This window comes from Barbus barbus (genome assembly GCF_936440315.1).
Source record: "Barbus barbus genome assembly, chromosome: 45".
NCBI lineage: Eukaryota > Metazoa > Chordata > Actinopteri > Cypriniformes > Cyprinidae > Barbus > Barbus barbus.
The window spans coordinates 9,097,549-9,114,544 of record NC_136723.1 but is presented as its reverse complement, the minus strand read 5'-3'; the positions used below and the strand labels follow the sequence as shown (position 1 = coordinate 9,114,544).

The 16,996-nt window shown below is 35.6% G+C and overlaps 1 protein-coding gene across 1 annotated transcript in view; it reads right to left on the bottom strand.

Moving 5' to 3' along the window:
• Positions 1–16,996, bottom strand: part of LOC306864238 (homeobox protein PKNOX2-like) — a 67,393-nt gene that overhangs the window by 3,087 nt on the left and 47,310 nt on the right. Inside the window, exons 4-8 of the mRNA XM_079408090.1 lie at positions 16,523–16,659; positions 5,242–5,413; positions 3,436–3,621; positions 2,190–2,325; positions 1,674–1,771 (exon numbers count right to left, since the gene is read on the bottom strand). Coding sequence (XP_079264216.1) covers positions 1,674–1,771; positions 2,190–2,325; positions 3,436–3,621; positions 5,242–5,413; positions 16,523–16,659 — 729 coding nt within the window. The remainder of the gene's footprint in view (positions 1–1,673; positions 1,772–2,189; positions 2,326–3,435; positions 3,622–5,241; positions 5,414–16,522; positions 16,660–16,996) is intronic.

Sequence of the window (16,996 nt, the reverse complement as noted above, 5' to 3'; positions counted from 1 at the left end):
ACATTTCAGAGAAGTTTAAGATGCATAATCTGCGAGAGCTCCGTGTGCAAATAAATAAATTAATAAAAGAAAAAAAAGGAAAAATTAACATTTTCACTTTGAAAATAAGGATAATTAATTTCATGCTACCATTGCCACTGAAAGCCATAAAAAGCAGCAGCTCCCCACTGATTTTAATTTTTTTAAATAAATAAATAATAATCAAGCTCTAAAAACAACCTCCTCATTACATTTGCAGCTGGGTGTCATGTGGCTCTTTCCCCATTCCTCTACATACACAAACACACACACACACACACATAGTGTGTAAGTGTGTGATTCAGGAAGCAGGGTGAATTAATTGGAGGCTTCATGCAGGGGTATTATTACTGAAAGCTTGTCGGAGATGTAGCTACGGGCGGAACTCTATTCCCAGCCTGCGTGTAGTGAAGCGCCTCGGCCCAAAGTTGGGTATCCACACAGGCTCCAGCTGTCTATCAAACCCCCTCACCTGACTCATAGATGAGGTATTAAAATACAAACTAACAGTTCTAGAATTCCTAAATAACTTGCATCCTGTACACACTTGAAGTGAGCAAAAACATAATGATCTTACCTACACGACAAGCATTAATGTGGAATACCAGTCAGCTTGAACTTTGACTTCATCAATAAAAAAAAGCGAGTAATAAAACAGGAGCAAAAGCAATTCATAGTATTTGTACATATAAATTCAGATATATATCATTTTAAATAACTTGTTTCTTTTATTTAACAATAAAGAAAATATGATATAAGTATAATTAATTAATTGAATTTATGTAATAGAATGTATATTATGTATATAAAAAAAAAAAAAGATTTAAAAAAAAAAACTAGAAATGTCATAGGAAGAGAGAGAGAGAGAGAGAGAGAGAGAGAGAGAGACAGAGAGAGAGAATTCAGATAATATATATATATATATATATATATATTATTTAATAATGACAATTTAGAATTTTCTTATAATTTATATATTTTCCCCATTTTTGGATTTTATGAAACAAATCCAAAAATGAAAAAAAAAAAAAAATGTAAGGCAAGCAAAAATGCAAAAGAGATTTAATGGATGCATGCTAAATTCAATATTTTCTTTTGTTTTACACCATTCTGGGGGTTTAAGATGTTTAATCTGCAAGAGCTCAATATGCGAATAAATAAATTCATAAATAAATATATTAATTAAATTAACATGAATTAATAAAAAAAAAAATCCATCTTAAATGTGTAAAACCATTCTTACATGAATAGTTACATTCACTAAATGGGGCAATTAATGCATGAATGTATTTATTAATTATTTACACAGAAATTTGTTCATGAATAGGCCAGTGCTGCTCTAAATTAATAGGCCTCAAAAAGAGTCATCATTAGCAGTGTCATTAGCATATATAAAAGTGTCTGAAGCCATGTAAATGCATAAAAAATAACATATATATACTATGTATATTTTTAAATATTTAATATAGACAGAAAATATAAAGTGGATGGATAGAATGTCAGAAAACTTCTTTTGCTACTTTGCAACAGCAGTGATTCAATGTTGTAGACATGGTGCTGTAGTCTAGAAATAATTCAACAGATTTCTAGAGTTTCATTAGCTGTGAAGATACAGCCCTGTGAGCATGTGTCGTCTGTCGAGTGGTTACCCTCACCTGATTGTTTTGGATTTGGATGGTTCCCTGTGGTAACCCCTGGGTCAACACCTGCCCCTGTGAGGTAACCATTGCCACCGGCTGATACAGTGTCCCACCTGTGGGAATCAGTCACAGACACAGGAGCGTGGTTATCACACACTTTACCTGCCTGTTGAAAACATACTGTAATTACCCTGCAGCACAAAAACAAACCATTTCACCTCCCTTTTACTGCGCCAAAATAAAACAAAAGAGTAATCGGAGCGGCTTAAGAGGAGAACAAGGAGTTCTTGTTTTCACGCTAATTAGCTTGATTTCACAGTAATTAGACATTCTTTATTCACAATGTGAAAGTATTGTTCTGTGTAAAGAGAGTAAATTAGTAAAGAAAGAGCTATATAAATGTTGATAATGTACATGGAAGTCCGCATTTGCTTCCATTAGATGTCATGAATTTGGAAAGAAAAGCTGCTGTGAAAGCTGAGATCTCTGAATTTATAGCAAGCAAAAGGAACTGATGATTGGCCTCCTCACCTGAGACCACCTGAGAGTTGATAGTGGTCATGGCAACGTTGTTCTGTTGCAGCGAACCGGCAGGGACCACGATCCCAGAGGGGTTTATCGTGCTGGAGACAGAGGTGAGGGATGGCGATGAGTTCTGAAGCAGGTCCTGAAGAGGAGGACGAAACGCTGGTTAGTGTCCACATTTCAGTTTCTTGGGAAAATAAAATTTGGTAAAAAATGATGGCTGCCAATTTAACACGTTAGTTTAGCATTATTAAAAAATTATTAATTGCTAAAAACTATTTTAAAAAGACAACAAAAATTAGCACAATAAAAAAATAATTAGGGTTGACAAATTAATGTTAGTGTTTAGTACAATTAAAAATAATAAATTGTAAAAAAAAAAATAATAATAATAAAATTAATAAATAAAAACAATTAACAATAAAGTTATATGTATACACACGCACACACACACACACACACATATATATATATGGTATCAATAAATAAAACTTAAAATAAAATAAAATTAACCCTATATATATATATATATATATATATATATATATATATATAGAGAGAGAGAGAGAGAGAGAGAGAGAGAGAGAGAGAGAGATCAATAAATAATAAGAGATCAATAAATAAAACAATAAACAACAAAAAATGAATAAACAAAATATAATGGTTTAAATGTTTATTTGTTTTTTCTCAAATTCACTACCATTAAAAATTTTGGGGCCAGTAAGATTTTGCAGCTTCAGAAGGAAATCTCTCAATTATTCAAATTTTATGCTTAAGAAACATTTCTTATTACTATCAATAATGAAAATATTTGTGCTGCTTAATATTTTTGCAATACATTCTTTCAGGATTTTATGATGGATGAAATGTTTATTAATTTAAAGTGTCCTTATTGAATAAAATAAAACAAATCTTATTGAACTCAAACTTTTGAACAGTAAAGTATATGTGGTTAATTCTGATTAATCTGATCATTTGATGCATTTTAATTCAATTATAATCGATTTCTACATGAAAAGTCCAAAAGTGTGTACTTTGAGTCTTCTCACGCAGAGGTCAGCAAAGTTCAGCAGGAACAGCGAGGGCAACCAGATGTGACCTTTTGCATCCCCGGGAGAGGAGCTTGTGTTCGTGCAAGTGTAAATGTTACTGGTGTGAGAGTCTGTGCATTCATATGACACTGTGTTTATGTGTTAGAAACAACCTTTAGTCTTTAGACTGAAGGTCTAGGGAGATTGTATTTGTGAGTGACCTGCTGCAGGCCGAGGTTGGTCTGTGATGGTGAATACGGGCCGCCCAGGTCGTTCCGTAGCAGATTGTCACTGTGCATCTTGGTCTTGAGGCAGGTGATGTAACGGTTGCAGAAGTCTTTACAGAGCTCGTTCACCTTCTCCAGCTCCAGCAGGTGAATCCGCAACACCTGGATTGCCTTCACCATCTACATAAGTAGAGACAGGAATCAGTTTAGGAAAAAATCTTGCATTAGAGTGGTCTTAACCAGTGTTTTTTTTTGTGGTCTTATTTATATACCTATTTTGAATCATCTTTTATTTTTTATAGTTTTTATGTGCTTTTGTCTTTTTAATCTACCTGAAAAAAAATAAAGCTAAAACTGAAATAATAATGTGTGTGTGTGTGTGTGTGTGTGTGCGAGGCAAAGTTTTTAGGTTTTACATCTACAATTTATATATCATATTTTATTTCAACCTTGTTTAAATGACCAGAAATTATATTTAGTAGTTTTATTGCTAATAACTAATAACAAAACTGACCTAAACAATAATTTTGAAAAAAAAAATGAAATTAAAAATACAACATTAAAACTGAAAAAAAGAACAAAGTGAGAAAATACAGTCAGTAAAATACTCATTGGCATAAATAAATAATTAAAAAAATTAATTCCAATATGATTGTTTTAGGGAACCATTTTTAAAGATATTATTTTACATTTATTAATTTATTAATTTTCATCAGGTCCTCACACTAAACTATAATATGAATTTTGAAGACCTATATATTGTGCACCTTTTATTATATTTTCATGATGCTTTTTTATCATTAATTGTATGAAAAAGAGCAGCCAGGCCATTCTGGAAAATAACTCAATTTGTGGAAGAATATTATATGGATCTGAAACTACATTAGTGTGAGTAAATAATATTATTAATAAAAAAAATCATTTGTAAATGAATTATTCCTTTAAATAAACTAAATTCACTTTACTCAAAAGAAAAGCAGAAGTGTTTTTCTCACTTTCTTTCCCACAATTATTTGAGGTTACCTAGCCCTGTCACTATTTGCCTGGTTGTGCATTATTCAATGCTACAAACACTTTCGAGTTCTGTTCTGCTGATACAGTTGGACACGATTGAACTTTCCGTTCCAGCTACCCATTCAAACGGTCACCGCCCAAAGTCAGCACTCAAGGACGATCAAATGGGCTAAAAAATGCTTTGCCAAGGAGGAGATAAATCTGCCAATTACTGCAGCTCGTTTAATCAGGGCTCAGTGCCATCTCTCTGAGGCGAGAAGGAAGCGCAGCGCGGGCGCTATAACTGTCGCAGTGAAGAGTTAGTGAACGGAAGACCCATGTGTGACCAGTGTGTCATAAAGCACACAGATGCAGAGTTAATTGACTAAGCAGCACTAGTCGGCCGAGCGCCCCGGTAATGATGAACAGTGACCTTTTTCCTCCTCCTTCCCTTAATTTCTAATTACTGTTAACTGTCTTGCAGGGCACAGAAGAGGAGAGATGATGAATATGAGGAGGAGAGATAAAGCAAAGAGAACAATAGAGGTGGTGGACGATAGGTGGCCGAGTGTCATTGTGACTAATACAACTGACTGTTATTTTCAATAAAATGTTACTTAATGTCATATTTCTAGGCTGTTTAATTATTAAAGTACCTCAAAAGACGTATAAAGTGCAAATGTGTCAGCAGAGGGCAGTGCACATGTCACATTTCGACATAAAGGAAGTAAACAGGTTTTTAAGAGCTGAAATTAGAAGCACGGCAGGTGATACAAATGAAGCAACAAGAGCCTAATGAGTGCTTACCAGGTTGTCTAGTTCAGGGTCCTCGCTGAAGAAAGGCTTGTGGTCCTGTTCTTGCTGGTGGACGAAGTTCTCAATGTCGACGTCAAAGCTGGCAGAGGTGATGCATTCTGATCCCTGCGTGGCCTGTTCACACTTCTCAAACAGCAATGCCAGAAGAGGAAAAAGAGGATGCCTGCAGGACAGAGATGGCTATTATTATTTTTATAGCATGTAGTATGTACAGTATGCTGTGCGCAGTATGCAAATGTAAAAAGTCCTAGATGACTTGCTAAAATGAGAGCTGTACAACTAGAACACACTGTATCCCATAATACTATGCGCTTGACTCATCCTTTCATTTTAAAATAACGGAATGAAGCCAGAAGAAAAAAACAAGTGGTTTTTGACACTCCCTATTGACTCAGCAATTGATCAAACTGAACTTGAATATTTTAATCATTTTTACACAAATTTGGGTTCCAAATTCAAAATAACTTTTTAATTGTAAAGAAATGAATAGATTTCTGTATGCAATAGACACAATTCAACATATCTACATCAACAGGTTGTGTATTATACTACTTTTTGAAACATACATTAAAAAGTGATCAAACACTTTTACATTGATACAAAACAATTCTATTTCAGATATATGGTTTTCTGTTCAACTTTCTATTCATGAAAGAAACCTGAAAAAATAAAGCACCATAGTTTCAACAAACATATTAAGCAGGACAACTTTTTCAACATTGATATAAGAAGAAATGCAACAAATCAGCAAATTAGAATGATTTCTGAAGGATCATGTGACACTGAAGACTGGAGTAATGATGCTGAAAATTCAGCTTCGCCACCACAGGAATAAATTATATTTTAAAATATATTAAAATACGAAACAGTTATTTTAAATTAAAAAACACTAATAAAAAATACTGTACATTTGATCAAATAAATGCAGTATTGGTGAACATAAGATACTCTTTTCATAAACATTTAAAAAATCTTACCAACTCCAAACTTTTAAATGATAGTGTATATCCTTTCATACACCATAATGTTTCACATATTCTGCAGGAAGTTGAGTATATATTGCGCAGTATGCAATAAGCAGTATTTATTATGTTAACTAGAAAATAACCAGTTTCTTTGCTGCAGGCAGGACAGATGACAATACCCAGCAGCTGAATATATAATCTGTGTCATCTTCATCTGATTGTAGGCATAAGCTCTGTCTAAAGGTTTCTTCTAGCAAGTTGACATTTGTCATGTTAACAGCATTAACATTTCCTGTATCATCAGAGAATGAATATGTTTGCACTGGTTTAAGTCTGTCTAGAGAGAGGCTTCTGCTGAAGAGCAAACCTAATGAAAGCTAAAATTCACTCAGCTCAGCTTCTTGAAAGCTAAGCCTAGCCTGACATGCAGAATTTAATTAATAAGAAAACAATATCACTACAAATGATTAAGGGTCATGCTTTTCCATTAAGAATGTCCTATGCTATCATCAGGCATCATATCCAAACTGCAACAAAAATAAGGAGCAGTAAGATCATAAATTGACAATTTTAGGGGTCATAAATTGAAAATTGATTAATGATCAAAACTTGCTGAAAACAGAGCTGATTTTGACAGGGTAAAAAGGGTGTTGTTTTACACTACTATTGAGAAATTTTAACCAAAGTATATTATAGACGTTTCATTAAGACCCTAAAGAATCATATCAACTTGTGGAAAATGGGCATCTGATTACCCCTTTAAGCGAAAAATACAAAACAAACAGTAACATTGTTTTATTTGAATGATTTTACTTTTACTTACTTTTACTTTTGTCATTTAGCAGACGCTTTTGTCCAAAGCGACTTACAAATAAGAAAAAGTAACTAAAACTAAAAAGTTACAACTCTATAAATACTATCTACCCACATATTTAAGAAAATAAAGAAATTAAATAAAATTAACACATGCATATAACAACAACATTTCAATAATAAACATATCAATGAAAAAATTAAATAAAAAGCTACTACTAACGTTATCCCTTGCCGGTGTCCCTGCCCGGTGGAGTCGCACGGTAGAGTCGATGGTCTTTACACTCTTTGGTCTTCACACTAGGAGGGCTTCACACGACGACTGCCGCGACCGCTGCCGCGGTATAATAACCTTTATTATACCAATCTAACAAATGATCATTTCAATTCAGCTGGACCCACTTTCCTGTTTATCAACTACAAATGGCCAAGCAAGTGCACACACTGACAAGATACACGATACAGTACGAGACCAAACGCGATTTCAGCAACTCTCATCCTAGTGAGACTTTTAAAAGCCATTACTCCAGTATACAGTGTCACAAGATCCTTTTATTCTATTATTTTTATTATTTGAATATGCTGTTTAATACAACACATAATAATTTGGTGTTCATTATCAAAGTTAACAGCTGTGGTGTTTTCCAAGATTCCTTAATGAATAGAAAGTTCAAACTAAAATCAATTATTTGAAATATTTTCTAAGAATGTAAGAGTTGTTACTGCCACTTTTGATCAATTCAATGTGTCCTTGGTAAAAATACATGGGGAAAAAAGTACAAATAAATGTTGACTCCCCAACTTTTGAATGGGAGCGTATGTTTCTTTAGTCACAAATAACAATTACTGGTACATTTTGAATCTGTTTAATGAGAAGTCAGTTGCAAACTCAGTAATGACACTGAATAATTCACTGAATGAGTGAATCTTTTAATTGACTCATTAAAAAGATCCTGTTCATAACAGTCGTTTGTTCCCAGATCGGACACATTAGCTTGTGCTGAGTTTGTTGTTGCATGCAAGAAACACTGTCAAAATAGTATCCAAAGTAGTGCCCTATCCTATCCTTTCCTATCCTATCCTATCCTATCCTATGTGGGTTCCTGTGTGTATATATGTATTGTTTTTTTTCTTGAGGAGCCTGTTTGAGAGACTGAGAAAGGCTGTGAGACTGGGAGAGGGGCCCAGGCTCCGGCTGTAACCCACCACTCTCATTTGCAGCCTTTAATAGCTGGCTATATTAGACTCTAATCTGCCTGATCCCAATTTAATGCCGCTCCCTCCAGCTGATGTGACAGGAATACTAAACAGGCTCGCAGTGCTGAGCAGCGAGGCGATCTGCGCTCCCTCCGGGCTCGTCCCGCTCCCCTCCGCCGTGCCAGCCCCTCTTCCTCTCTCCCCTCCCCAGTCACACTAAATCCTGGAGGGCATGGCTGGGTTATCTCTCCCCTTCTCTCTCTTCGCAGGCCTGGATCACAACCCGGACACAGCCCTAAAGGCCCAAAGCCAAAGGATGCTATCAATTTAGCTCTCCGAGGATTTGGCAAGTAGGCTGAGGAACAAACTACCCAGAAATTAGAGCATAAAATCGAATTGGAAAGTTAAGCCACTAGGCACAGGTTCATCCGAACACTCACATTCCCTGGAGTGATTCTAATAATGCTGCATTATCTTCATTAGGAGGTTATATTTCATAACATTCATCTGCAGCAGAAATTACGTCCGTTTTTTGGAAACTTCAGTCATGCCATGCATACAGATGCGATGATGGACATGAAGCAGCTCTAATTCTGAACATAACATTTCTGATTGCACAGAAATGTTATGATTGATCTCAGACGACATAACAAGCGCAGGAAAATCTTTGTTACTAAAGATGGCCAGATAATACAGATCAAGACGTGTACAAAAAAGTGTGCTAGTGTAATTCAAATCACAAACAAATCATTCCAAAGAGCAGGTTACTGCAATGAATACAGTTTGGTTCTGACTGACTTCCAATGTATGGACTGAAATACAATGGAAGTTAATGGAAACATTCTTGATTTTATTTTTTTCCCCTGCAGAAAGAAAGTCATATGGGTTTGGAAAGACATGAGGGTGAGTAAATAATGACAGAATTTTCATTTTTGGATGGACTACCCCTTTAAGGTTTGAGAAAGCAAACAAAACACATAAGAAAATCAAACTTTAGTCACTTTGAATTCACAGTGACTTGTATGAGCAGGTTCTTGTAATGAAAAGACTTGTCTGATTGAATCAATGAATCTGTCAGCGAGTAGTAAATGAATTAACACCAGACTCACTTACTGAACTGCAGCATGGCTTTAAAATGAACACAGAACTGTGTAATGTTGGTTTTAAATTATGATGAAAAAAGTTCCAAAAACAAACACACCAGTAGTTCATATCACAAACAAATGACTTATGAGCAGGTGATTTTAATGAAATGAAACTTGGACGAAGACTCACAAACTCCAGACTTATAATAAATAATTGTGTATATAATATTTTGAAAAAGAAAGAAAGAAAAAAAACACCACTTGAATTCATGACACGTCTATTTTTCTACATATTTATTTTTTCTTTTTGCTGGCTAAACATAAACTATTGTAATTCAATTCACAAATAAAGGATTTTTATGAGTAGGTCCTTGTAATGAAATTAATTCTTCAAAGACTTCAGAGTTGTCAAATTGAATCTGTGGTAATCAAATTATCATTCGACTCACTCACTGAACTGCAATTCGGCATCAAAACAGAGAACTGTGTACTTCATGTTGTTAAAAATATGAAATTTAAATTATGCATGAAAAAGTTTCAAAAACAAACAGTAGTAGTCCAAATTCACGGGTTCATGAAATAATGAATTGTTAATGAAAACTTACAAACTTGAGACAAAAAATAATCAATTGTGTACTTAAGGTTAAAAAAAAACCAAAATAACAGAGAAAATAGTAAATAATAATAAAAATAATAAAAAAATAGTAAAAATATGAATTACATAATATTTTTAAAAAGAAACATGCGGGAAACACTAGATTTAAATAATCATTTTACAATGATAATCCTGCACTTTATGTTGATACAGTCATCTCATAGCACTGCGTCGTACGCTCCTGAAACTACATAAGGTACAGAGCTGGTAAGGTGCCAGAACAGCGAGACGTTATCTGCAGTGCAGAGGTCTCAGGACGGAGGGAGCTGGGGAACTATTAACCCATAAAAGTGTCATTTACTGAGATAAGAGTCAGCAGAACTGATCCAGCGAACTGACGAATGAAGTCAGACATGGCGTTTTTATTTCCATTCGACCAATACTAGGTTTAATCATGTCAGATAATGAAAAACTTAAAGCTTAACCTAACTGGGTTTACCTGTTTTTTTTTTATTTCAAGCTGAATTTGTCATGAATATTTCAGTGTAGAGGTCTTCAAGTTAGAAACCAAAGCCCTCGAAGATTAAAAAAATAAGTAAACTGCCAATAAATAAATCTTTTCTAAGAAAATGAAAAGCACATTTAAGCAATTCCGAGTCGAAAAATAAAGCTGGACGTATTTTCATGCTAGCTTGAGCTGCATTTGTTTTGGTAGCGTGGTGGGCCACCCACGGGCTGCTGGGGAGATGGGGGTGTGCGCTCTGTGTGCTCACCCGGTATGTTTGCCATCCTAATCAGGGCGAGCCAGTGGCTGCTGCCTTTATTAAACCCAGTCTGGGGTGCCCTCACGCTGAGAGCGCTCACACACACATTCACATGAACACACACTCCCTCCTCCAGGCTACATGTCTGGAGCTCAACCTGTATGGGGGGGCGAACGCACACACGCACACACACACACACACCACTTGCCATCAGGGTTTATATGGGACCCCTACTGCTGCATTTCAATGAGCGGTGGTGCTCTTTTTCAATGCTGTTTTTACCGCTCTCTCCTTCACCTGTGGGGTAAAGGCTAGCTGTGGCCTCTTGTGATACACAGGCGGCTCTTATCATTGGACCACAGGTGTGAATTTAGAGGTTAAATACTAGGGGTCTATCGGTACACGTATTCATACAGAAAATTTTGGGGTCTTTCGGTATTGAATGCATGTGTACCGAACAAATACAGAATTGTTTTAACCACTGCACAAGAGGAAATTCACTGGAAACGTCCAGTTTTTTATATTGCTACTTTTGATTAGAAACAAAGTCTCATCTTTCAAATTATGTCAATCTTTTTCAGGAAATTCAAACAATAAATGCCATTTTGACGCTCTTTGACGAGGCGTGACAGATCGCTGTATAAACGCCTCAGTTCAAATGGCATCCCTTCCTCTGTACTACTAGATTTAATGTGAAATAAACATGAATGAACATCTCATGCCTTACGTAATCGCTCAATCAGTGTTTCAACCATGGAAAGACGTCAATAAAACAGCTTGTAAACAAAATGTCACGTAGCATTTCATTTACCTCAAGTCATCAGAAATGAAGAAAAGCATTTCATGAAATATTAGACTATATACTCATATTTTACTTTACCTGTTAATGATGTCTTAGTTATTTACTGTATGTTTAAATAATTCTGTTATGAGATATGACAGATATGACAGCCACTGTGTAAATGAATATATTTCAACAACAAATAGAAATTGTATAATTTAGAGGCTAATTTAAAAACTGCATTGTTTGCATATAATTTTTTTGCATTCAAAAGTTGAGTGTTGATTATTATATTCAAAAATAAATAGCAATTGTATTTAAGTTCGGGCTCTGTTGTTAATTGTAACCTTACAATGTAAAAGAGCTCACTTTAGTTAAGAGCATAAACTGAGGTAGATTACAAATGTTTAATAATAATTGAATTTATTTAAAGAAAGATCAATTTGTTCAGTAAACCACTGTTTAATAAAAAAATATATATATTTTTATTTTTTTCCCCCTACTGTACCAAAACCATACCGAATCATGATGTCAAAACCGAGGTACCGAACTGGCATATTTGTGTATACCGTTACATCCCTATTAAATGCAGAGATGCCACATAAATCAATCAGAAAAATTTAAATGAGAAAGAGTCACCCCCATGACGTGCTACATAGTTGCTAAGGTGTTCAAATTGGTTTGTGTTGCAATATAGCTGCTATGGTGTTCCGGGTAGTTTCTAGAGTGTTGGTATGTGGTTGTCAGGGTGTTATTATACGGCTGCTATGGTTCTCAGTATTTTTTTTTTTGTGGTTGTTAGGGTATTTTGTGTGGTTTCTAGGGCACTGCTACTGTATGCATTTCTTAGCTAGCCTGGATGTTTTGTCAAATGTTATGTGGATGTTTTGGGTATTTTTATAGCACTGCTATACTGATCTGGGTGGTTGTTAGGAAATTGCTACTGTATGCAGTTGCTAGGCTGGTCAGGGTGTTTTTTAGATCAATGCTATGTGGTTGCTAAGGTGTTCTTGGTGGTTGCTAAGTCTCTATGAAATAATGTTCAAAAGATATAGAGATTTGAGCAGCCCTGAGCAATAATACTGCCTAAGCAAGCATCGCTAACAAGTATTAGATACATTCACAGACTTGAGCAGCTCCTGCTAACACGAACACACAGGTTCAATCTTCAGACAGTCAGTCTGTGAAGTTCAGAATATTCTGCACCCTGGAGACACAAGACAGGATGAAACAGAATAAAACTCGACGTCTACAGTTTTAAATTGAGGAACAAAATCTTACTCAGATATAAATGTGCCCTCAGAGATTTCCTTTGAGTACTATTTACCATAACCTGCCATAACAATCTCATATATACATCCTCATGATCAGGACCGACTCGCTTTCAGGATGAATCTATGGCTCAGATAAGATGACTCTTCTGTACGGTATAGAAATCTCAGCATATTATCATCTCAGAGTGAGAGAGAGAGTCGTTAAGATGTTGGGCACCAAATGACTGCAAGAGGTTCCCAACAGCGAATGTAAACAGAATTTATGGTGCATTACAGCTGCTGGGGAGAACTGGCTCACCATTTCCTCTCTGGCTGTCAAATTAAAAGCACTCCTGTTGGGACTGATATGCGCTGCTGCTACTGCTGGGTCTACTAAAGCTGTTCTCTAACTCTTTCCTTTTCCTTTTCTTCTTTTCTGTTTGGTATTCCATCTTTTTCCCTCCATCTCTCTCTCTCTCTGTCAGTCTAAGACACTCCTGATCCACTGGAGCTCAATGAAGACAGCATGACTGTGCACCATGAGACCGAAATCCAGTATCAATGCAAATCCACTCAGCACCCGCCAATCTGAGTCACGGTGAGAAGGGAAAGACATATATAAACCCATTCAGACGTTTCAATACTCTAATATAAGCACACCTTCAGGGGTCTGAATGCTATACATAAACACAAATGCTTCAAAAGACGGAGGCTGAGAGGCGCGAAGCATCAGGAAACAATTCTGTACACACAAAACAGCTTTGTCTAAATTTGAAGGATTTAATATGGATTATAATGGACACATATATTGGTTACATTAGATTTGCTTGTAGTAAAAGTCTAATTTATTTCACTTTGATATTATAATAATTAGAGATGAAGTAATAATTAATTTGCCTTAAGAATGAAGGATTGAAAAACATTTTAAAAGCTTGGCTATATATACACATGCGCTAGGTTTCTTTATTCAGTTCACTCATCAAACTCTTCCCACCTGAGTTTCCTTTCCGTTTCACTCTTATCATTGTGGAATAGTGCTGAATTTTTCACCCTCAGGAACTTCTTCGGATACATATTACAATTTCATCTCCTGGATGCTGGGTGCTTTTTATTGGACCTAATTTTGGATATGTCGCAAGTACCCCGCAGAAAAGAGACCCCCTGCCATGTTTCTAATAAGAAGAGAAGGTCTCGGATGCTTTAAAAGAGAGTGCAGTAACTCGTTAAGATAATTACTGTATCGCACATTTATTCCACTGTTAATAATTAAGCAACACACGCCAGAGCATAGACTCCATAACTCAAACTCGCAATACCGGCAATTAGAGAAACAAGAGGTGCAGAAATAAACACCAACCTGCCAAATTTAATCAAAACAATACAGGAGGATACACTATAAACAAACAGATACACACAAAAAAGTCTGCTCTGTTAAATACCCACAATAGTTTTGGAGGTGAGATACCATGTTGCTTTTTACTCTACAAAACAAATGCAGAGAAAATCTACTGTAAAAAACATACACAAAACGATATTTTAATGCTCACCAAGGATGCATGATCAAGAAAACAGCCATATTGTGAAATATTATTACAATTTAAAATACCTGTTTTCTATTTAAACATTTTTTAAAATATAATTTATTTTTGGGACAGCAAAGGTGAATTTTCAGCAGCCATTGCTCTAGTCTTCAGTGTCACATGATCCTTCAGAAATCCTTCTAATATGCATTTTTCAACAAATATTATATCAATACTGAAGACAGTTGTGTAGTAGAAAGTAATAGAAAGTAAAAACAAAACAAGCAAAAAACCCAGCATTTTTTAAATATTTTTTGTTATTATGTAAATGTTACAATGTAAAAGTTTTTATTGTCAATTGGGATCAATTTAATGCATTTAATGAAATTATAAATTTATTTAAAAAAAACAAAAAAACTTTTGAATGGAAGTGTATAATGCAAAGTCAGCTTCATGCTCTCCATTTATTTTGCTACAACAATTGAATATATAAACAGTTTTATTTATTTTTTTCTTGTTCCCACTATAGATTCAACATGTACATGGTTGCTTGGCCAATATAACACTGACTCGTCAATTCTGAGAAATTATAATGCATATAATAGCATACATTATGAAGCAACTAAATAAATACTTATTTTTAAGTAGTAACATTTACTTTTAATAAACAATACATTTCTTCTTTATACACAATAAACTTAAATTATATTAAATTGCATTATTGAATATTTGCACTTTAATTGCATTAGACACCTGACAGCACGAGATGTCAAATCTAATACAATTCTCCTTGGTTTCTACCTCACCTGTGCACTTTCATTGTGCCGGTGTGCGTTTGGATGAGAATCTGAACAAGTTATGAGTGAAGGCTCTCTGCTGCGCCTTTGAATATTTAGAGCACTTAAGATGTGTCATGTAGGATGAAACCAGAAATCTGCGTGTGTGTGTGTGTGTGTGTGAGAGAGAGAGAGAGAGAGAAGGTGGTTAGATATATACGCCGAGTGAGAAGCTGAGTCCGTGCTTGAGTATATGTGACTAGGAACGAGGGGGAAGTAGGAGCAGACACTGTGTGTTTGTGTGTGTGTGTGTGTGTGTGTGTGTATGTGTGTGAATGTAGGCTGAGTCTAGGCTTTTTTTTTTCACACCGCCTGCAGGCCGCCTCCGGCTGGCTGCTCACATCAAAGGCAGCTTTCTCTCTCTGAGGAGCTGAGAGCCTGAGCCCCAGGCCTGCCCAGGCCTTCACAGACCTGCCTCAGGGGTTAGCGTGAAACCACGGGCCTCTGCCACGCCACTGTGAGACACCGTTAATCATAACCAGCGCTGCAGCCGGTCGAACGAGCCCTCGCGGCTGCCTTCAGACAGGAACCGACGATGCTACGATATGCATGCGGCTCGCAAACAGCCGCGCTGTAATCAACCAGGGAGGAGAGGTTTGGGAATGAGGCTTTAAGTATTTAAAGTGTCAGTGTGCCATGTATTATTTACTTCATGAATAAACGAGGAAAATATGACTTATGCAGGCGTGTTGCTATCCAAATCAAGCGTCTAGTCTGTATGCTTGTATTCAGATCAATATGTTATGAGCGTTTCAAATGACTATAAAACTGCATTATTTATTTCTGATGGAACAATGGTGTACAGGTACCTGCATAATATTCACTGGGAAAATATGGAGGAACACAAAACTTTTATACTTTGGAAATATAAATACACACTACTGTTTCAAAGTTGAATTTTTTATTTATTTTTATAATTTTATTTTCCATTCACCAATGAATCCTGCATGTAAAATGCATCATGTTTCCACTAAAATATTAAGCAGAACAATTATTTTCAACACTAATAATAATAAGAAAAATTTTAATTATATCTGAAAGGTTCAAGTGACAGACGACTGGTGTAATGGCTGCTGAAAATTTAGCTTTGCCATTACAGTAAGAAAGTTACATTTTAAAATATATTAAAATAGAAAACTATTTTAATACTATCTCACAATATTACTTTTTTCCTGTATTTTTGCAGACTTTTTCAAACATGAAACATTAAAAAACTAAATCTTACAGACCCTAAACTTTTGAATGGCAATGTATTTTTGTTTATGCATTTTTACTTGTCCAGTAAGCAACCACCTTGCAGTGCCCTAGTGACCAACCAAAACAACTTAGCAACCACACAGCATCCTTGCATCATGTTTTGCATTTGTAAACACTGCTCACATTGTCTTCAGAGAAAGGAAAAATCTAGATTTACTTATAAATGATGTCCTTAATAAGAAGCTGCATTAGTGCATACTACTCACCTGTAAACGGCTCGTTTGTCTGACTCCAGTTGGGCTTGGGGGTCAAGGGTCACGCTGACCTGTGTGGCCCCTGCCCCTGAGGCTGCAGAGAGGTGGACATGCTGGGCCTTTGAGTTTTGCTGCGTAGTGCCTGTCATCTGAAGAAATACAGAATACAAAATAACTACAGATCTGCAGTCTAGACCATATTACACCAAAATATTTAAATAGACTACTTTTACAGTACTTTTTGTCCATTTTGTTGCTTAACTAATCCATCTGCTAGCACTGATTGCTTATGTATTAAATATCAATGTAGTAATGTCTATTCATGGATAATCCAGTGATTCAAATACTCTAGAAATGAAAGGTACTTCATTATAATCATTTGGGATTATTTTCTGTTTTATTTGAAACTTTATGGACAATAACCAAAATAATAAGAACCAGGAGTCGGCCGATATGTGTTTTTCAGGGTTGATGCTGATACCGATT